Here is a 22,170-nt window from a genome sequence, read left to right as displayed (position 1 = left end):
TAATTAGCATTTTAGTGAGCTCTCTGATTGGTCGGGTGTGGGTTAAGTTGCAAGCTCGTGTTTAAAGGTGGATGTGGTCACCTTCCCATCTAGGCTTAGGGATTCTTAGTCAGCCTAGGAAATTCCAGCTAGTCCTGTCTCTCAGTGGGTTCCTGTAATCTCAGCTACTCGGCAGGCTGAGGCAGGAGAATTGCTTGAACCTGGGGGTCAGAGGCTGCAGTGAGCCGAGATAGTGCCCTTGCACTCCAGCCTGGGCAACAAAGAGTGAAGCTCCATTGAAAAAATAATAATAAATTCTTTCTTATTATGAAAGTAAGATATCCCAGCACTTTGGGAGGCTGAAGCGGGCAGATCACAAGGTCAAGAGATTGAGACCATCCTGGCCAACATGGTGAAACCCCGTCTCTACTAAAAATACAAAAATTGGCTGGGCATGGTGGCGCATGCCTGTAATTTCAGCTACTTGGGAGGCTGAGGTAGGAGAATCACCTGAACCCAGGAGGGTTTAAGTAAGCCAAGTTGCAGTGAGCCGAGATCGCACCACTGCCCTCCAGCTGGGTGACAAGAGCAAAACTCCGACTCAAAAGAAAAAAAGAAAAAAGAAAAGAAAAGAAATGAAGATAGCATAATATTAAATAAACTTTTTATTCTCCTCCTGGGTGAGAAATCTAAAAAACTTCAGAATTTTTATCTGAACACGTAAGTGTTTCTAAGTCTAATTTGAAATGATTTTTTTGTTCTTTAGTTGCCCAGGGGTTACCAAGCTTTAAATTTCTGTAATGTGAAGAGATAATGTTTTATTTTATTTTACTTAATTTAATTTAATTTAATTTATTTATTTATTTGCTGCAGGAAAAGACTACTGGGAAATTAAAGTCAGCAACACCCAAGGATAATATTATTCATGACAATGTGTTTCAGTTACTTGTAGCAAGCACACGTTCCTGCCAGTCTCCTGCCCAGTCTTTTCCATTACTTTAGCCCCAGTAAATGAGATCACAAAAGTAAGATCACAAATCTCAATGTACTGGGCCATGAAGACAGACTTTTTCCAAGATAGTGACAGACCTGAGGGGGGCCCTTTTGGATTTAGGAGAGGCCCTGTGTTCAGATTTCAGTAGGATGAGAACAAGTAAGACCGAAGTCTTAAGCCACAGGAGTACAGAGTTCAACCACAGGGGTTAACAATTTGAGAAGTAGAAACAAAATAGAATGATGACAAATGTCACTGGCTTTCAGATTCAGATTTTCTCTTTATACCAAAGAGTTCACCAAAGCATGAATTCTCCATTCTGCTTCTCACTGTCTCTGGGGAAAAGTCCACAAACAAAGGTCCTTTATAATATTACTCAACCTTTGTCTATGGCCTCTTTCCCAGACCACCCCCATCAACTTAAGAGTTTCAACTTCGTCATGCCCAGTGTCCCTCTCCAACCATTGCTTGCTAGTCACCGCCTCTGTGCATGTCCACAGTGTAGTCCTCAGGACCTAATTCAAGTCACCATCTATAGTAAGAGCATAGATTTGCAATGTTTGTACTTAACTTTCTTTGAGATTCTGTTCCTTTTCATGTAAAATGAGGAGATAGAAAATTCTTGAGGAGTTAAATATATAGAGCTCTTCAATTGTGCCAGGCATATCCTAAAACTTCAGTCATGCTAGGGTTTTATATTTCTTTAAAGCCTTCTCTAACCTTCTCAAGCAGTCTTACTCTCTTCTGTGTGGTTATAGGACATTGTATTTGCCTGTATTAAAACCTTTGTATTATACAGCTATAGGTTAATTTGTCTGAGACAATATGCTTCTTGTAGAGATCAACACTACATCTCTCATTTATATCCTTGGTTTCTGGATATAGCATATCCTATAGGTATGCTATACTGTATCCGATAGATATACTGTACTATAGATATAGTATATTCTACAAATCTATGAAATATTTTTCTTTTTCATCAAACGTCGAATTTCCATATATTCCACATTCCTCACCTTAGGAATTTAGTACTAACCTGACTATTGACTATGGCAGACATTCTCAAAATTTAGCCTGCATCAGAATGTCCAGGAAGGCTTGTTAAAACACAGATAGCTGAGTCCCACCTGTCCCCAGATTTCATTGCAATAATCTTAGAATGGGACCTGAAAATGTTCATTTCTTATCAATTCTTTGGTAATGCTGATGTTGTTGGTTGGGAAGGAGGTGGGGGAATGCATTTTGAACCACTGAACTAAAGTGTTAAGCGGTTAAGTTGTATCTCCTCTCAAGCGTTAGCATTTAACAGGGGTCATGGAGTTTTGACACCTAAGAAAGTTAGTGATTGGAAACTGTGCTGTGGTGATCACTCTGCACCTCTCTGAAATGCTACCAAACCAAAATTGGGCAGAGAAATACTGACCATCCCTGGCAAGGTCTATAGGAGCCCCAGAAGCCTGTGCCCTTAATATAAGCCATTCACAGAAATAAGAGAGAACTTTATTCTTCACCTTTCAAAGAAGAATGAACGCCTTTTATCAGAGACTTAAAGAAATCCACACACCACCACCTCAAATGTTCCTCTAGTTGCTTGAGTGGCTCTAGCAGGCCTGGGAAGGTGAGAAAAACAATAAAGGGCAAGGACAGAGTGAACCCTTAAGATCTATGTACTTTCTTTCTGTTCAAGAGGGAGGCCAGATCTGTTTGCAGTTTGCAACTAACAAACCGAAAAATATTCTTGATGTTTTAGTTCTGGAGCCTTGAACATTGACCTTTGCCACTGGCATTAGTTTTATTAGGAAAACAAATCTCCATGCCTAAAGTTCCAGTTGAAACCTTGTCAGGCAGTCTGAGGACTTTTCTTAGTGAAGTTATGGGATTTACCTCCTTCCTAAAGCACAGTAAGGGAAAGCTGATGATCATACTGGAAGCCTTAGAAATGTTTGCCACTGATTTGCTCTGTGCTTCTTGACAATTACCCAATTACTTCTTGACTGCTCACCCAAGAGATCAAGAATGCTTATTAACATCTACCCTAGCTTCAAATCAGGTCACAATGCCAATTGAGTTGGCTGGTCATCTGATCACTGAAACTAAAATGTTTATGGTATAAACTGTTCATGGTAAACCACTGTTTGAACATCTAGCACTCTTATATTCTTTTTTAGAATTAGTTTAAAACTTATTTTTAAATAATTATTGCTGTTCTCACAATTTTGCCGACAAACGTATAGTAAACTCTGACATTGCTTAGTGAAAGGTACAAATCTAGTAAATTACATAGTCACAGTAAACCTAATATTCTGTATCTGACTCTTTAGATAATGAGCCAAGAGGTTTTAGGGATTTAATTTATAAGTAGAATGGGGCTAATAATGGGCTATATACCGCCTTTCAATGGTACTATAAAGAAAAGAGGAAGGGCAAGAACAAATGGAGGTTACAAAGCAAAGTACAGATGTGGGTGGGAACTGTTTTCTTTTCACTTCAGTGGTTCTTTTAGGCTATATTGACTAATCCTGAAAACTGCTTTTAATACTAAGGCATGACCTAACAAATAATTGGTGGGGATAAAAGTAAATGTCCATTAAAGTAAGTGCCTATGACAGGTGTAAAAGTAAAACTGGTCTGATAACTATTTTCTCCATCTCTGAATGAATTTAATATGGAAATGTACCATCTGAGAGTGATCGAAGAGTTCAGTCCTTCCTTAACTATGCTTTAGGAGACATTTGATATCTCATCATCATTTGAAGTGTCTTTTTACATTCAGCTTGTGGCCCTTACTTCAAAAAAGGAGCATTTTCAGTGCTATAAGCAAAAGTGTTATTGATGGTGGCAAATCTGAGTTAATGCACCAAATTGTTTTCTGTTTAATTAAAGAATTATATCCCTGAAAATTCCAGTTCTGAAATTACAAAAAAAAAAAATGCTAGTCCTGAAATTAAGAAAACAATAACTCTTATGTCTAATAGTTTTTGAATAATGTATAAGTTTTGTTATATCATGGAATCTATTAGAATATTATTTATTATTTATTATGTAAATGCCAATGTAGTTAAATTTATGTAAGGCATTTATATATATATATATATATATATATATAAAATCAGTACAACATGATGAGTTTATAAAACAGGTAACCAAATTATTGAAAATTTATTTACTGCCTATTGTAGACCCAGAATTATAAGAAATATTATAGCTTATAAAACAAATAGCAGTATATAATTATTGCAAAGGAGGTCATTATTAGGGCAGCCTTGCAGAGATGTAAGAACTAGATTTTGTAGTCAGATGTGGGATCAAAGTTTGATTCTACTGTCTGCTAGATTTCATATCCATGAGCCATAGTCTACTCATTTATAAACCAAGGTCCATGATACTTAATAAAAAGAGTAACTATAAGGCTTTAAAGAACTTTCCTTAGTGTCTGGAGCTTAGTACGCTCTTAGCTAGTAGCCATCATCAAGCTGGATTAGTCTGGCAAGGGTTTTAGGTAGATTGATATTTGAGCTGGGTCTTAAAGTATATATAGGATTTTGAAAGTAAGGGAGTATACTGGGAGAATATTCTAGGCAAGGACAACTACAGACACAAAGGTAAGAAGGAGTTGGGTCAGACAGAGTACAAAAAATGTATACACTAAGTTTGGATAGGTGAGATGTGCTCTGAAAATCCTGGGCCTTGAAAACCAGGTAGAGGACTTTGACTTGGAGACTGTAGACAAAAGGGAACAGTTGTAAACATTTGAAAGACAAAGTGATAAGATAAAATTATTTGCAGAAGATTAGCCTGGTGATAGTAGCCAAGATAGTTTGAGGAGAGAAGAGAGTGAATTTGAGAAAGTATTGATGATATGAAATAATAGGGCCTAAAATTGTTCAGGGCAGTGAAAACTGAAAGGAAGGATTAAAATACATTAGAACTTGCTGGACGCGGCGATCCCTGCATGCCTGTAATCCCACCACGTTGGAAGGCAGAGGCAGCCAGGTTGCTTGAACCCAGGAATTTGAGAACAGCTTTGACAACATGGCAAAGCCCCATCTCTACAAAAAAATTAGGCACACAGTGGCTCATACCTGTAATCATAGCACTTTGGAAGATCAAGGTGAGAGGATCACTTGAGCCCAGGGGTCCGAGACCAGCCTGGGCAACATAGCAAGACCTCGTCTCTACTAAAAATAAACAATTAGCTGGGCATGGTGATGCACTCCTGTAGTCCCAGCTACTCCGGAGGCTGAGGTGGGAGGATCACCTGAGGCTCATCAGGAGGTCTAGGCTTTGGTGAGTCATGTTTGTGCCACTGCACACTAGCCTAGGCAACAGAGTGAATCTCTCTCTATTGAGAGGGAGAGAAATTGCTGAAAGTTATATTAAAATTTAAAATTTTGACTACTAGGACTACAGTAACAATTGCCACCATTGAATAATACATAATGTTCTAACATAGAAAATGCTGAAGTGTTATCTTATTAATCTTCATTACAGCCCTGTGAGGTAACATACCCCAATTTCTTTTTTTCTTTTTTTTTTTCTTTTTCTTTTTTTTTTTTTTTTGAGATGAGGATCTTACTCTATTACCCAGGCTGGAGTGCAGTGGCGCAATCTCAGCTCACTGCAACCTCCACCTCTTAGGTTCAAGCGATCCTCCCACTTCAGCCTCCTGGGTAGCTAGGACTACAGGCACATGCCACCACACCCAGCAACATACCTTGATTTTAAAGAAAAGAAAGCTGAACCTTAGAGAAGTCATGCCACAACATATTTCATGGGTTATAATAATGTTTTGGGGTAGTGATTTGATTGTATGTCTCTCCCATTTGATTGAATATTCCAAAAGAACAATCTTCTTACTTCACTCGGCTGTCTTTGGCAGAGGGACGATGAGAATGCTGCAGAGTAGAATATTTATCAAATCTTTAGCTAGGTGGATGGACGGTTAGATGCCTCAAGGTTTACATAGCTAATGAAGAGGAATCAGAACTCAAATCTGGATTGTTTTCATATCAAACTGTATATTAACTAACATTACTCTATTTCTGCATCTGCAAGATTACATATAAGATGTGAGGAAAGTGGGGGCATGATCCAAAGGACATAATCACAAGAACATCTTTATTTATAGCAGCATTCTTTAGGGATGTGCTTTCCATATGGGAGAGTCACTTATCTTGAAACCAGTTCTCCATATCCCTTTGGGAGGCCAAGATGCCTATGATAGCCCATATTTGGCTAAGACCAATAGCAGGACACTGAACAGAGAGATCCAAATGAAAGCTGTGTCATACAGATCTGTTTAAACACAGAGCAGCATGTATTTTATAAGCTCTGGTATCCACAGATCATGCTGACAATCTCAGATTTTTGTGGTTTGCTTTTTCTTTTTTCAAACAGTGCTCTGTAAATTTAGGAAAAAGTTAGAACGTGTAGCATGAAACAATGTCTAAATATAAGCAATCAGTGTGATTAACTGAATGCCCCAAATATGCACTGTATACGTATTTCTCAGGAAAGGCAGGCAATAAATACATATATTTTGTATATATCATCATTCTCTGAAAAGTTAGACAGTGAGATATACCAGTGTGATGTATTACACTGAAAGAATCTTTGCTTGTAGTCAGTAAATATTATTACTTAATCAGACCAGATTATGCTTCTAAAATATCTCCCTTGTCCCAGATCATCTTATTTTGGTGATAAACATTAGAAAAATCGTGTGTTTTTTTTGTATTTTAATTCACAGACTTGTAAGTGTGGGTCTTCTTGATTGAATACAGCCTAAGGAGGAGGATGTTAATTTGAGGTTCTTTTGAGGGGAGGATATCATCCTTAGATGGGATTTAGCTTAATTGTGTACAACTTTATAAAAAAAAAATTTAGGGTCATTACTTTTTATCTCCCCAAATTCTTAAAGGGAATCATGTCTCCTGCAAAATATTGCAACCTACTGGCCTATGATGTAGCCACGATTTGTGGAGCTATACAATTCCATGCAGTGGCCAGTCCTATGTACAAAAAAATGCTGGAATGATATATGCCTTTATGGTGTTTGCAGTAGTGGCAGGTATGTTTTGTAAGAGCTCAGAAGAGGTCTGAACAGAGATCTGCAGGGGAATGGAGTGGTCAGGGCAATATCTGTAACTGAGGTGGATTGCAAAAGAACCAGAGAATATACCTGGTGTAGAAAAACACAACAGAGAAAGAAGAAATTGAGTGAAGGCACTATGAGAGTGAAGGCAAGGAGTCTAGACTGAGTGTGGAGTCACTTTACTCTGTGACTTTTGCTTGAATTAATGTAGGTTTAAGCCGTGCATCTTTAATAAGAAACTGACTTCTTTATCGGATTAGGGATTTAAAAGGATCTCTTTGTACCCAGTTGGGAAATGAGAGGTTGTCACATGCACATCCTACTCTATTAGTTCCACTATCTCTATGCCCTTTTCCCTCTGCACAAGAGGAATGAGCACATGTTTGTAAGGTTTACTCTTCAACAGCAAAGAAAAGTTCTTATTCACCCTTCAATAGGCTCTTCATGGAAGTGGACAAGCTGTTGAGTCACCAGAGACCAAGGAAGATACTCACTATTTTGGATCTTGAGCTTGACCTGGAGCTCCTGTAACCCAGTCACTAAGAAAGTATAACACGTGGTGAACAGCAAAGATTCTACAGTCAGATGGGCTCCGTTTAAAACTCAGTTCAGCCACTTTCAGTTATTGACCTTAGGCAAAGCTCCCCTCTCTCTTTGCTTTAGTTTATTCATCTGTAAAACAGGGAACATATTTGTGCCATAAAAGTATTGAGAATTAAATGAGCTAATAGGTATAAAGTCATCAGAACATTACTTGAAACAGGGCAAGCACTCAGATGAGAGCAACTATTAAAACCATAAAACATTTATACTCTAGGAAATCCAGCATGTGGTGAGTGTGTGGAGATCATCATGGTAAAGATTATTCAGCAGGAGTAATTCCAACATATGGTAGTTGAATGTGTACAGTGTGCTAGACTTTGGGATAATGGAGACACAGTGTCTGCTTACGAGGCACTACATTCTATTTTTCAGGGTTATTGGCATTAAATTTGCTTTCCTAATATGTTTAGCTTACTGAATTGAATTCCCTTTGACTTACAGGCAGATGTTGACAAGGCAGTGAAGGCTGCAAGACAGGCTTTCCAGATTGGATCTCCATGGCGTACTATGGATGCTTCTGAGAGGGGACGACTATTATACAAGTTGGCTGATTTAATCGAAAGAGATCGTCTGCTCCTGGCGGTGAGTATTATCCAAGCTGGATGGGTAGCTAGAGCTCTCAAAAGCATTCAGTGTTTGAAATGGCAGGTTGTTTTGGTTTTAGTGATCCCTGTATGCTCTCTACAAACAAAATGAAAACATTTGTTGTCCCAATGTATAGCCCCCTTAACATTGAACTTATTCTCAAATACTAATCTGCACTTCAATTCTGGATGATGTTAATTTCTGTTCCCATAATAGATTCTACGGTCTAAACTTTGGCAAACCCAGGTTAAACCAAATTTTAAAAATTTCTTTACCTTAAAACTTCTCAGAGGCTTTAATAAGATCACATGAAGTTTGAGTCTCCTAGAATGACATATTAGGTTTATTCAAGCATTTGACCACTGAACTCTTTTGATGGAAAAGCTCAAGTTTGTTAAGGGTGCCCAAAATATTTCTCTAAAATAAATCTTAATTCTCATTAGTCTAGCCTACTGAGATATTTAATAAATGGTTACAATTTTTCTTCCTGAAATGTGTTTGTTCACAAGGGTCATAATTAAATGATGTTCTTTTTACAGGTGAAAAAGGCAAAGAATTTAAAAAATCCAATTATTAATGTGGTTTATCAAAATTATGTTTTTATGAATACTATTTTTGTTTGTTTATATTTTAGCAGTTAGATGAGTCAGAGCATAATATAGTTGGGGGAGGGTATTTCCTTGTTTTTTTCATCTCAATTTGGCATTATGATGAAGCCAATTTAACATAAACCAATACCAAGATCAGGTTTCAGAGCAAATTTCATCTTTAGAATCTGAAAGTGTCTGTAACAAAGAAGTCTACATTTTTAAAAAGTCAACATTAGCATGTATGGTTAATAGCAAGTATGGTTAATCAAAGAACCACTTATTACTCAAATATTCAACATAATTTGAAATACGCAAAAATTCAGAATGAGCAACTATGTGCAATAAAACTATAGTAATAAAAATGGCCTGTAGGAAGAAAGCAGAAAATGCTAAAACTTGGTTTTTCGCAATTAATCTGATTTGCTGACTGCCTGTCAGCATAAGATCCTATGGGGGGAAAAGTACAGGCATACAAAAGTCATGTTTGGTTAAATTTTGACATGGTAGAGAGTGTAGTACAGAAGCAAATAGCTTTAACAGTTCATCACCTGTGCATTTCTGCCTGGTAACCACCCCAGCAGAATATTAGATCTCAAAGAGCTTAAGGTCCTCCTTAAGAGGAGAAGCCAAAGGGGAGATAGGTCATCTTATAATGGTTAGGGCACATGACTAGAAAATGTTGAACTTTACCTGACCATTCAAATGGCAATTATGACAATAATGGCAACACTGGTAGTTTCCTAATTAAAATTCTGCTAAAGGAAATTCATGGATGAAAAATCCACGAGTTACTTAAGTTTGTGTGGGTAGACTGTGTATATCCAGATGGAATGCATAAATTAAAAATGAATACTGAGACATCATTAATAGTGAGGGACACTAAATTGTCACCCACAGTTGATTACAAAATAAGAGAAATCTTGTTGGAATTCTGATATGAGTTAGAAAACTAGGTTTCATTCTCACATGCTATGTATATATCAAATTGTGACCAATTCCTAGAAAGTTGGTTAGCAGGAGAACATTCAAAATGAGACAGAAAGAGCACTAGGGTTTAGAAATCAGAATCTCACTACCCTTTGTGCCCAGATCTTGCTATTTAACCTCAAGGAAGTCATTTTAACTCTTAAAAAGTGGAGGTTAGACAAGATGTCAAGATTTCTTCTATTTCAAAAATTCTCTAGCACATGATTACTCAAAATATTTACTACATATTTTTAATCTAAAACTTTTATAGAATTTTACGTTTGGTGTTTGATGTGTTTTTCAGACAATGGAGTCAATGAATGGTGGAAAACTCTATTCCAATGCATATCTGAATGATTTAGCAGGCTGCATCAAAACATTGCGCTACTGTGCAGGTTGGGCTGACAAGATCCAGGGCCGTACAATACCAATTGGTAAGTATCTTTGAGAAACCACTAATGGTAAGGATAGGAGTGAGGAGTTTACGATAGAGCTGAATAATTTTAAGCTCTCCCTTTTAAAGATGTCAACCAAATAAGGCAAAATTATTTTCCTCTTGACTTTGAGACAACACAGTTTTCGACTTAGACGTTCTATTAAAATTCGTAAAATGTATTTTAAACTTGTTTCAGCATAATCATGAAGATAACATTATAGATATTTTAGAAAATGTTAAAGTAAGAACATTCCTATGGCCATAATTACTGATCTGAGGCATGCCTCTCTAAGGTCCCAAACTTTTTAAAACTGGCCTCTGAAATTATTTATTTGGGTTTTATTCCAATACTGACGTTTATATCCTTTCTGTAATGTAATTATTTAAGCTTCTTTACATGTTCCATTATAAGTCAGTTATGGTCATCTGTGCCTGGTCAAACTCAGTATAGTTAGACCAGACTATTCAAACAAGCCAGTTCACACTGACTCATTTCAAATATCTTCAAAGCAAGATGGGACTGTGTTTGCAGCCTGAGTTAAGGGTTTGCGTGTGTGTGTGTGAGAATCTGTATGTATGTGTTATTTTAGTGGGGTATGCACATAATGTAGTAGAAATACTAAACATATTTCATGTGAAACATGAAAACACACACATTTAGGAAACAGTATAGGTAGAATTTAATTCACACAAACCTACGAACTTTAGGAATACAATACCCTCCAGGACTGGCCCTGATGTGCACTTCCAATCTAATTGGAGCATCCAGGAGGTCAGAAGTGATAGCAGAAGTGATAGCAGAAAGTTGAGAGGAGAGTAAGACCTCGGTAGTACTAAGAAATGTGGCTACTTTAGAACTGTCTGATTTTACTCTGGGACAAAATGGGAGAAGTCACTTAAAACACAAATAGATCTTTATGAAGAGACTTTGTGCTGAAGCCAGGAAGCTTCTGTGGGAACTAGAACAGAAATGAATGTAAAGCATAATGTATCTCTCCGAACGACCACATTAACTTCAGGGCACATAAATCGGTCAAATTTAGACTGAAAATAAATGTCTTATACTCCTGTCATTTTCTTCATGTATTGAGAGAATTGGCTTTTATTGTTTGGTAGGCAAATAAAATACATTTTAGAATAAGTCAGCGGGAAAGGTTTATTACTTATAGGGAGATTTTCTTTTTAATTGTACTGTTTTTAATTTTACTATTTCTAAAAATTATATTACAGCCTTTAAAAAGAATTCTCTTATTAGTAGAACTCTGAGCTACCAGAAACAAACTTGAATGTGGTTCTTCTCTTAGCCAGAGACCTCCTACTTCCTTTCTTGTCCCTTTTTTATAAAACTTTGAGAATAAGGATAATTTTCAAATCAGGCCTCCTAGATGATGAAAGGTAGAATTAATTATCTTTCCGATTTTTTCCAGTTTTGCATCTTTGGTTTCACCTAACTCAATTTTATGGTTCCTATCATTTCAAATTACCATTTTAGGGCTTCACTTACCATTTTGTGAATAATTGGAGATATGGATGGTCTCGATCTCTTGACCTTGTGAGCTGCCTGCCTTGGCTTCCTAAAGTGCTGGAATTACAGGCATGAGTCACCACGCCCTGCCAGATATATGTTTTTAAAATTATTGTCTACACCTTTCTCTCACATCAGCCCCAAACCACCATTTTGTGAATGTCAAATACATTCACTTATATGTGATTATGTGTGTTTTGTTTTTCAGATGGAAACTTTTTTACATATACAAGACATGAACCTATTGGTGTATGTGGCCAAATCATTCCTGTAAGTTTTTCTCCTATATAATTCTCAATTTTAAAAAGAAGAGTTCTTATTCAATCTACTGATGAAGCTTTCTCTAACACAGACAGATGCTTGTGTATTTGTTAAATGTGGAGTAAATGTAAGATTTGTTGAACTTGGTCTCCCTGTGACTAAACTTCTTGGATATGAATATAGATAGAAAACCTATCTATATTCTGGCATATCTCTTGAGAAAGTTTTAATGCTACATCATCTACAAATGTTATGGTTGTTTTTTAAAAGTTGTATTATGTACTCTTTATAAGAGCCATGCTTTACATGTATATGGCAAGGTGCTCTCCGCTGCACATCTGCAGGACAGCATTTTAGTGAAAGGTAGTAGGGCCTACTATTCTCCAATGCACTTTCTTATTGAGACATCTCATCATGGAGAACAGTAGCTACCAGAGTGTTCAACTCACGACAGACATTTTTTAATCAAAATCAAAAAAAGAATACCAGAGGCATTTGAAGCACTGCATGGAATAATATATTTTAGCTTTAGATAAGAGGTTCGGATACTCCATATTCCTCTTAGAGAAGGTAGCCTTTTTAAGAGAATTGTGAAGCTATTTTAAGCCCAACAAACAGGAGACTATCTAAATGATTTTATTTTAACTGACATGCTTTAAAAGGCCAAGCAAAAAAATGGTGGCGAAGTCCTTATGTGAAGAAATGGTCATGACTTATCTTTTGCTCCAATGAGACTGAAATATATTCATATCAATATTTTAACGGAATTGCTTATTAATTCAAAAATCCCAATAAATTGATAAAAACTATATAATTATGAACACTGATAATAGCTACTATGTACTACGTGTCTATGCTAGACCAGTTATTGCATTGAGCACCTGGCCCTCTTTCTTGATTAATCCTCAAGACAACCTTCTGAGGCAGAGAGGACTATTATCAGCACCCACAGATTATGAAATCGGATACAGAGAGAACGTAACTTGTGTAAGTTCACATGGCTGGTCAGTGATTGAGCTGAGATTTGAACCCGTGTACTTGGCCTCTGGACCCTGGACATCTTTGTCTTAAGCAAGATATTTTTCCTGGAAATAAAAGCTACTGAATAATATTATTGGGTAAATAATTACAATAAATGACCTATGGAGAAGGAGAGTAATCATCCTTTTTAAACATTTTTAGATAACTTACAATGTGTTTCATAATAAGCCAAACCATGCAGTGATTTTTTTTTTTCCTGGTAGAAAAAGAACTCAACAGCACTTGATTAAATTTTGAGGTTCTCTCCTACTTCCTTCTCATATCTCATATCTGGTTTATTCAGAGCATTTTAGCATTTACTAGTTGCTTTTAGCAATGAAGTATAATATGCCAGATGATTTCACAAAACTACTGTAATTATTACGTAACATCTACAGGGGGTGTATAATGTGGAAGTTGGATTAGCAAATATGCATTTTGCAATACAAAGAATCTATTGTTACATATTGCTTTCTAGTGGAATTTCCCGTTGGTTATGCTCATTTGGAAGATAGGGCCTGCACTGAGCTGTGGAAACACAGTGGTTGTCAAACCAGCAGAGCAAACTCCTCTCACTGCTCTCCACGTGGCATCTTTAATAAAAGAGGTAAGTTTCCCTAAATTAAAATAAGCACAAGAACTCAAGAGTCCTAACTTACAATAGGAAGACCTCATTTGGTGCTACTATAAAGTACATTATTTACAGATGGCTCCTGTCCAGTCGGGGGAATACATTTAGCATGACTGCTGGCTGCAATTTCTGGCAGTCACCCCGATTTCATCTCTGCCTAAATGCGGACAGAAAGCCAAACACAAAGGCTTGGTATCAGTCATCTTGGGATCACATTTTTGCTTCTTTGTCCAACTCTCATGAACATAAATTCATGTTGAAATTAATGTAGCATTCTTTCAAACGTTGAAACATTAAGTTGGTTTGTACCTGCCACTGATGGCCTAGTGTTTTCTGCAAAATTGTGTAAAGTAATCTATGTAAGATTGTTGGCCTCTATGCCAACATGCTTGTTTGTAATATTAGGCCACATTATTTCAAAATACTTTTCAGTCTACTCATCAGTGGATATGTTTATATTCAGTTTTCTATTATGGTTTCCTCTGCATTTATCTTCCTGTTCAAAAACAGTAAAAGAGCACGTAAAACTTATTTTCATCAACTAACTAGATTATGTTAATATACTTGCAAACAATTCATTGTCCTTTTTTCTTCATCTTACCAAATCTTAAAAAACAAATGTTGGTCATTAGAAACTTAAAGTTACAAAACTGAACTTATCTTTTAAAAATATACTTATTCAAATTAAAAACAGGGAAAAGAGATGTCAGAATGAAACATTTTAATGCAAATAACAGGAAATTGTAATGTGCCAACTCAGTTCCCATGCCTTCTACCTGAATTATTTAATGAAGATTGAAATCAACTTGTGATGTTGAATCATGAATGGGATGACAGTACTTACTTAACAATTTACTGACTAAGTAATCCCAGTGGGAATTTGCAACTCAGCAGTTATGCCCTCAACAATCAACAACAGCTAGGAACTAAAAAATATGAGATCCCTTCAGCTTCTTATTTTTGTTGATGGGAATAATAAACATGTTACTTTCTTTCTACATAAGTAACTTACCAAACACTTTTTACATACAATCTTTTTGAGTTAGCATTATGCAATTTGAAACAGCCGTCACTGGGGCAATGATTCATAGAGTATGGACTTACCCTGACAAGCAATTGTCCCTCAATAATGTAACCCTTGAAGTTATTTTTTATGTGTGCTTAGAAATGACATAATAAGACTAAAGAATAGAACCAGTTGGGTGAATTTTTTTTTCTAGAGCATCTCATAAGGTTGGCATTAAGAGACAATCTCAATCCCCTACTCTCCTCTTTTTTAAATTAAATTCTTATATTGTAACTTTTAAACTTTTTACCTTTTAGGCAGGGTTTCCTCCTGGAGTAGTGAATATTGTTCCTGGTTATGGGCCTACAGCAGGGGCAGCCATTTCTTCCCACATGGATATAGACAAAGTAGCCTTCACAGGATCGACAGAGGTAATATTATTTACTCAGGGCAAAAGTTAAGAATGCTTTTATTGCCAGCTATGAAGTATGCTTTATGTAACTATTTTTGAGCCAACAATTTTAAAACAAAAACTCTTTTTAATGACTTGTTATTTCTTTTAACCTTCAAATATATGCATAGAATATAAGCAGATGTAGTCTGAATGACGTGATACACCTATTTAAAATCAGAATGAGAGTAAACTGTTTTTAGTATGTTCATTACTTTTTCTGATGAGAAATATGGCTGCTGAGACCTTGTCATATTATTAGGAAGATTTATAATAGAAAATTAGGCCATAGTGATTTGTATGAATGAATATGATTTTATCCTGTAGATTATGAAAATTAAATAGTAGAGCCTCACCCTTTGCACCTCATTTGGGGGTGTCTTTCTCCTGTACATTCTGAAAGAGAGCCAGAAACTCCTAGCTTCCCTCGGTGGTACTTTAGCCTAGACTAACTTTTCTGCCTCTCTGGCTTGAACTTGACCATCCTAAAGGTGAAAGAAAAAGACCCCAACCACAAAGGAGAAGTGGCAGGCAGGAGGGAGGGCAGACTAGAAGGTGAAGTTTGGGGAAATAGATCCCCATTTATTCATGATGTTCTATCCTAAGCAAAAGAAAGCAGTGGAAGCATACTGTACCATGAAAAAAAAAAATTCTTGAGTCATTCTATTATATTATGTGACTTTGTTAGGTGCTCAATGCAAAAAATAATGTGTGCTATTCATTGGTACACAGCGTAGACAGTGAAGAGTGAGCTTCACTCCATCTTAGAAAGCTGCTGACAACAAGAGACAAGGCAGGGTGTGATAAGGTACTAAGGTATGTACAAAGTGCTGTAAAAAGGTTCACAGGAAGGAATGATGATGTCCAAGTGGGTACTAGAACTAGCTCTGGGTTTTGAGGAACTGTTACTTTTTTAACTTCCTGGAAGTTGAGAAGCAAAAAAGACATTCCAGATAGTGTGGTGAGCATAATTTGATTCTTTTATAATCTTAATTATTTACTCCGATATAAAGGCAAATTTACATGCAAACAGAAATGGTGGAAAATCAAACTTGATTTTTCTTGATCTTTTTAAAATGAAGTAAATAAATATATATATGTCTTCTTTGTTTTTCACAGACATAGAGTAGAAAAAGTTCACATTCTGCAAGTCCCTAATTAAGATAGGGAAAAGCAGACCCCACATTCAAGATTTATTGTAGACAAAACAAATGGGAATGTTCAAGACATGGCAATACATTTAAAACTGGTGACACCACAGGTTGAAATCATACCAGAGGAATAAAGGTGAAAATTCCTCAGCCTAGAATTCTAGATCCTCCCCAATAGGGAATCCATGTACCCATTGAGGTCTAGATCAAGCCTGTTCAACCCATGGCCAGGAATGGCTTTGAATGTGGCCCGACACATTTTTTTTTTTTTTCATTCTCATCAGCTATCTTTACTGTTAGTGTATTTTGTGTGTGGCCCAAGACAATTCTTCTTCCAGTGTGGCCCAGGGAAGCCAAAAGATTGAACAACCCTGGTCTAGATCCTATGCCTACTCGTTCTCCAGGTCATCTGGACCAGGTGCTACTGTTTGCTGATCTCATCTTCAGCATCAGTTTGTTTTTGCTCATCCATGATCCCCTATAACATTGGGGGAGCACTTTACCTACCTTAAAAAAAAACCCTGGAGATTAAAAGTCTAGAAAATATCTTAGTTTAAATTCTGACTCTACCCCTCCTAGCGGTGTGTCTTTGAAAAGTTAAGTAGCCTTACTAAATTTGAGTTTCTTCATTTGTAAAATGGAGATGAGATCAACCTTACTGAGTTGTACAGAATAAAATTAAATGAGCTAATGAGTAAAACATTTATCACCCTACTGAGCACTCAGTACATATCATATTTCCTCCTTCATCCTATACTTTTTAATTTCTCACACTAGTTTACACAGTGTGAGAAAAAAGCTTCCAGTCGAATATTTCTTTTTCTCCATCTCTGTCACTCTGCCCCATCTCTTCCCGATTATTCCATATATCTTTTCATTCCCCCCTGCTTTTAGTTCATACTTGGCCATAAGCTACTCTAAACTTGCTCCCACACGTTCCCTCTCTGGCTTTCTCCTTGCCTCTACAGTTCCAAGAGCAGAGCAGCCTAAATTTTAAAACACCCCATCTGAGTTCCCATTGTTCACCACATATAATAACAGTGCATGCTCATTGCCTTGTTACGTGTCTCTCTCTCTCTCTTGCTGATTATCCTTAAAGACAGTCTTATTCATGGTTATCTCCAGAAACCATCACAGTAAGAAATTCTAAATAAGTATTAAAGAATTAAATGTGAATAACACAATTTTAGGAGCCACACAGAAAAACCCATCTTCCTTCCAACTCCTGGAACTTAGTTCCACGCTCCCTGGAACTTCTTTCTGGATTTTCTTGTAACTTCACATTTGTTGCTTGGCAGATATTAAGGAACTTGATAAATGTCATGAAAGAGGCAAACAAGGCAAACAATAGACTGTATCCTTTGTGTTCATTGTAACAGTGACCCCCATTCTAACAACACTTTTGGCAAGGTAAGAATTTTTTTTTTTTTTTTTTTTTTTTTAGATGGAGTCTTGCTCTGTTGCCCAGGCTGGAGTGCAGTGGCACGATCTCGGCTCACTGCAAGCTCTACCCCCCAGGTTCACGCCATTCTCCTGCCTCAGCCTCCTGAGTAGCTGGGACTACAGATGCCCACCACCACGCCCGGCTAATTTTTTGTACTTTCAGTAGAGACAGAGTTTCACCATGTTAGCCAGGATGGTCTCGATCTCCTGACCTCATGATCTGCCCACCTCAGCCTCCCAAAGTGCTGAGATTACAGGCGTGAGCCACTGCAATGTCCCATTATGTTCATATAAAATAGAACTCTACCCACATTGTGCAAGACGTAATAAGTTAGACCATTTTCATGAGCATTTGCTACTTCTGCTCCACATGGCAATGCCACAGTATCATGGAATACACTGTTTACCCATAGTCTTAATAGTTCTCATCTTTTCTTCATTGCATACTCCTTTGACAAAAATGATGAATGTAAGGGAATGAAATATAAGGGAATGAAATCATGAGATAAAAATTAATGTCTCCTTGTTTTGACTTTAGCTAGACTTTTGGGAAAACTCAAGCCTTTTATTTGCCATCTAAACTTGTGCCAAGCAAAAGCGTAGCCTTTCTTTCTCATTAATACTTCTAACCATTCTTTATGCTAGTTCTTTTGATGTCTGTTGCTTTTACAAAAATATCTCTGATTTTATTCCCTTCTCCAAGACAAAAGTTATCTACTTTAATGGAGTTTCTCCAGTAAACCTAAATTAAGCAAATAAAAAATTCAGAAAGAATTTGGAGAAATTAAAGGGTGATAGGAAGTAAGTTTTTTATCTACAAAATTAAAAACTCTTTAACACCTTAAATGAAAATTCAGTTTCTGAAAGTGGTCATAAGAAGTGTATTATGGAATGGCATATAAGAGAAATTTCAGACAGGATTTCCCTAGTGCAAATCTCCTTTTAGTTTAGTTTTTAATTAATCTACTTTTAGGGGTTTGATTTAGAAACATAAAATATTTAATTGAGATGAAAACATTAGCATATTAATGCCCTATTCTGTAATGCACAGTAGCAGTTAGTTCAGTAACCACATAAAATCTAAACACTCATTAAACATCGATTTCTCTCTTGTTCAGTTGGGATAGAAATTTTTTATTAAAATCTGACATGTGGAGTAAAAAAAAGAAATTTAGAAAATAAAAGAAGCAAAATAGTGAATTTCCTTTACAAAAGAAAGGCAAAGAAGATGTTGGTGGATTAAGGCTGCCATACAAATAATAAAAAAGAAATAATTGTAGAATCAGCCAAGTTTTTAGAGATAGAAAAACCAGAAACAACTATAGTAAATAATCTTGATGGGAAGTGATCCACAAAGGAAAAAATAATTGAAAACAGTCTTCCTCTGAAAAGAGCAAACTAGCATTAAAGAAAAAACCAGAACTGTAGGATTCCAGCTAACTGAAGTAGCTGCACAGATCCCATTTCTTTCATCCAGTTCCACTGTTCAAAGGTGTGTGTGTGTTGGGTGGGAAGACAGAGAAAGAAAGAAATAGAGAGACTGTCAATCCACAGTTAAATGAGCCTTCTGTCATAGATACAAATGAGGAGAGGTATGCAGTGATACGTTAATGTTACTGCTACCGTGGAGTTAATCTATTTGGGAAATGTTTTCTATACAAATGATACAATCTGAATCAGACTCTGAAGGAGCCTTCATGAGGGTATTTGGGAGACTAGGAAAAGAAATGGTCATATCATTTCTTCTAGTATCTGACCTAGTGTCATCAGAGAAGGATTTAAGGAGAAGCTAAGATATCAGCTGGACCCCTAAGAAGAATAGAACTTGAAGGCAGTCCAAGTTGGGGTGGACAAATGATGAGAAGAAGGATGAGATTCAAGAGGTAGTGAATATGTCGGTTTGACTGGATAGAGTTATCTGGATGCCAGAAGAGGGATAAAAAATGAAATAGCTAAGTTGCGACTGGCTCATGATAAGTCTGGTCAATCTGTAGAGAGATGAAATTCTGATTAAAATTAAAAATAACCTGTGTAGCCATCAATATGACTTATGTTCTATATCTCTGCTTTCTTGCTGATGAAGAAAAATCAGCATTTTTCTGATTCCTTTTATGTCTGTATGCTTGGACGAGGGGCCTTTTTATATCTAAAGTGCCAAATCTTTAAAAATGCCATTTTGCCAGAGAATCGCTTGAACCCGGGAGGCGGAGGTTACAGTGAGCCAAGATCGCACCACTTCACTGCAGCCCGGGTGACAGTGTGAGACTCCGTCTCAAAAAAAAAAAATGCCATTTGGTGTTTCTCCCAAATGAAATTTTACCATGGCACACACATCACATAAATTTAGAATGCTAAATCAACCTGTGTTCATGAGAGCTGGGTAAGCCTCCTCCTTTGTAATGCTCCCTTTCAGGTCGGCAAGTTGATCAAAGAAGCTGCCGGGAAAAGCAATCTGAAGAGGGTGACCCTGGAGCTGGGAGGAAAGAGCCCTTGCATTGTGTTAGCTGATGCTGACTGTGAGTAGAAGCCACTTTGTTAACTTTTCATCCTTCATCGTTTTTGGTGTCTGACAATGCCAAAAGTGAACTTGAACTTTCAGAAAAAAAAGCATTTGCTCCTAACATCAAAGTGTAAGGAATTAGAGTCCAGAATTACTCTTGAAAATCTCTTAAATCATCCTAAAGTTATAACACATAGATAATAGGCACAATTTCTTCCTGGTTTAGAATAGATTGCTATTTCCTCAGCTGAACCCTAGATGATGTAAACATTTTGCATTTAAGTGCCATGGTGTATTTTTAAAATCCTGTATCAGTGATTATTAACATTTCATTGAGCTAATGAAATACTCCAGAATGGGACTTGGATTGAGACCAACTGAGAAGACAGCAGTTTCACATTTGCCCTCTCCCTTCACTCTGGGTCATACACTCATTAAATGAAATGACCAGAAGAAAATTATACCTAAAATTTAAATATTTTTTTCTAGCAAGTATCGTGGAGTTTATGTATATTAAACCTACAAATTTGATGTAACTCCACTATATAATATTTTAGGTTCATTCTGATTATATTACCAAGTAGAATCTCCCAATTATATCCTAAATAGAAGTTAATTAGGAGAAATGCATGGTCAAACATTCTTTTTACTTTCACAACTGCATAATCTGTTTGAGGCTGTAAATACAAGTGGTTAATGGAATTAGCCTATGTCACTGTTTTGATCTTAATTGAAGTATTTTAGAACACACTACCTTATGAAATAGTCTATAAACATGACAGGTTTCTAATTTTACTAAGACAGTCTGAAAACTGCTGCTGCTACAACTTAAGCAGATGTAATTAGTTCACAAAATAAATAATAATAATAACCAGTTGCTATAACATTGAATTGAATCTTCAGCATTTAGAAAATTAAAATGCAAAGAAAATTTTATTCTTGTTTAGAGTCCACTAATGAAGCAACCTATTTCCTCCTTTTAATGCACGTTTTATCACCTAAAATAAGAGTTTATAGGCGCATATGAAATAATACGGTATACTTTAGATAAATTTTGAAAATGTCTTTGCTGGAATAAAATCATAAGGTGAGTGAGTGATTCTAAGTTTAGTGTTTTTTATTTTTTTAGTTATTTTTATTTTGTTTTTCTTTCCCACAGAGATCACATTTCCTATTGAGTAGAGTATTTAAGATATTTTGAAATTATTTAATTCAATAGAAATGTCAGGTTTATTTATTATCTGTTTAAAATCTGGGGCCTGAAAGTAATAATCTCAGTCATCTAATTGTATAAGTGGAGATATTTACATAAATCATTTCCAATGATTTATATCATTGATCTCATGATCAAATCTCATGATCAAATCTACATTCTTGGTGATGTCCATATTAAAGTTGTAATAGTAACCACGATTTTTTCAGATTCTGTATGTTGCTCTTTTTTCCATGGTAAATGGAGGATCAGAAAGATTAATTTGCCACCTGGCTGGTAGGAGGCAAACTATATTGAGCCCATGTCTGACTCTACCACTCATAATTTTTCTTTATCTCCATGTGCCTCTGAGAAATATATAAAATACATAATTTTTAGAAAGTATATCTTTAATGTGAATGTCTTCTTTGCAGTGGACAATGCTGTTGAATTTGCACACCATGGGGTGTTCTACCACCAGGGCCAGTGTTGTATAGCCGCATCCAGGATTTTTGTGGAAGAATCAATTTATGACGAGTTTGTTCGAAGGAGTGTTGAGCGGGCTAAGAAGTATATCCTTGGAAATCCTCTGACCCCAGGAGTCACTCAAGGCCCTCAGGTAAGTATAAAATAGAAAGGATAGCATTTTCAGGGCAGAGGAATAAAGTATCCTCTTTAGACCTAGATTTTACTGAATAAGATTACTTCCTATCTGAACAGCTTCCTAGGTAAGAATGCTGTGC

At 36.4% G+C, this 22,170-nt stretch overlaps 2 protein-coding genes across 3 annotated transcripts in view; one reads left to right on the top strand and one right to left on the bottom strand.

The window, feature by feature from the left end:
* The window catches only part of ANXA1 (annexin A1), an 897,109-nt gene that overhangs the window by 239,007 nt on the left and 635,932 nt on the right, over positions 1-22,170 (bottom strand). The gene's annotated exons all lie outside the window — the stretch shown is intronic.
* ALDH1A1 (aldehyde dehydrogenase 1 family member A1) overlaps positions 1-22,170 on the top strand; it is a 185,590-nt gene that overhangs the window by 148,356 nt on the left and 15,064 nt on the right. For both annotated transcript variants that reach the window (XM_050760913.1, XM_050760912.1), the window contains 7 exons: positions 8,112-8,252; positions 10,116-10,245; positions 11,981-12,042; positions 13,532-13,660; positions 15,008-15,121; positions 20,149-20,251; positions 21,862-22,046. In XM_050760913.1, the coding sequence (XP_050616870.1) occupies positions 8,178-8,252; positions 10,116-10,245; positions 11,981-12,042; positions 13,532-13,660; positions 15,008-15,121; positions 20,149-20,251; positions 21,862-22,046 (798 nt within the window). In that variant the 5' untranslated portion in view covers positions 8,112-8,177. The remainder of the gene's footprint in view (positions 1-8,111; positions 8,253-10,115; positions 10,246-11,980; positions 12,043-13,531; positions 13,661-15,007; positions 15,122-20,148; positions 20,252-21,861; positions 22,047-22,170) is intronic.

This window comes from Macaca thibetana, chromosome 15, assembly GCF_024542745.1.
Source record: "Macaca thibetana thibetana isolate TM-01 chromosome 15, ASM2454274v1, whole genome shotgun sequence".
Taxonomy (NCBI): domain Eukaryota; kingdom Metazoa; phylum Chordata; class Mammalia; order Primates; family Cercopithecidae; genus Macaca; species Macaca thibetana.
The sequence above is the reverse complement of the archived record's forward strand: the minus strand, read 5'-3'. Positions and strand labels throughout refer to the sequence as shown.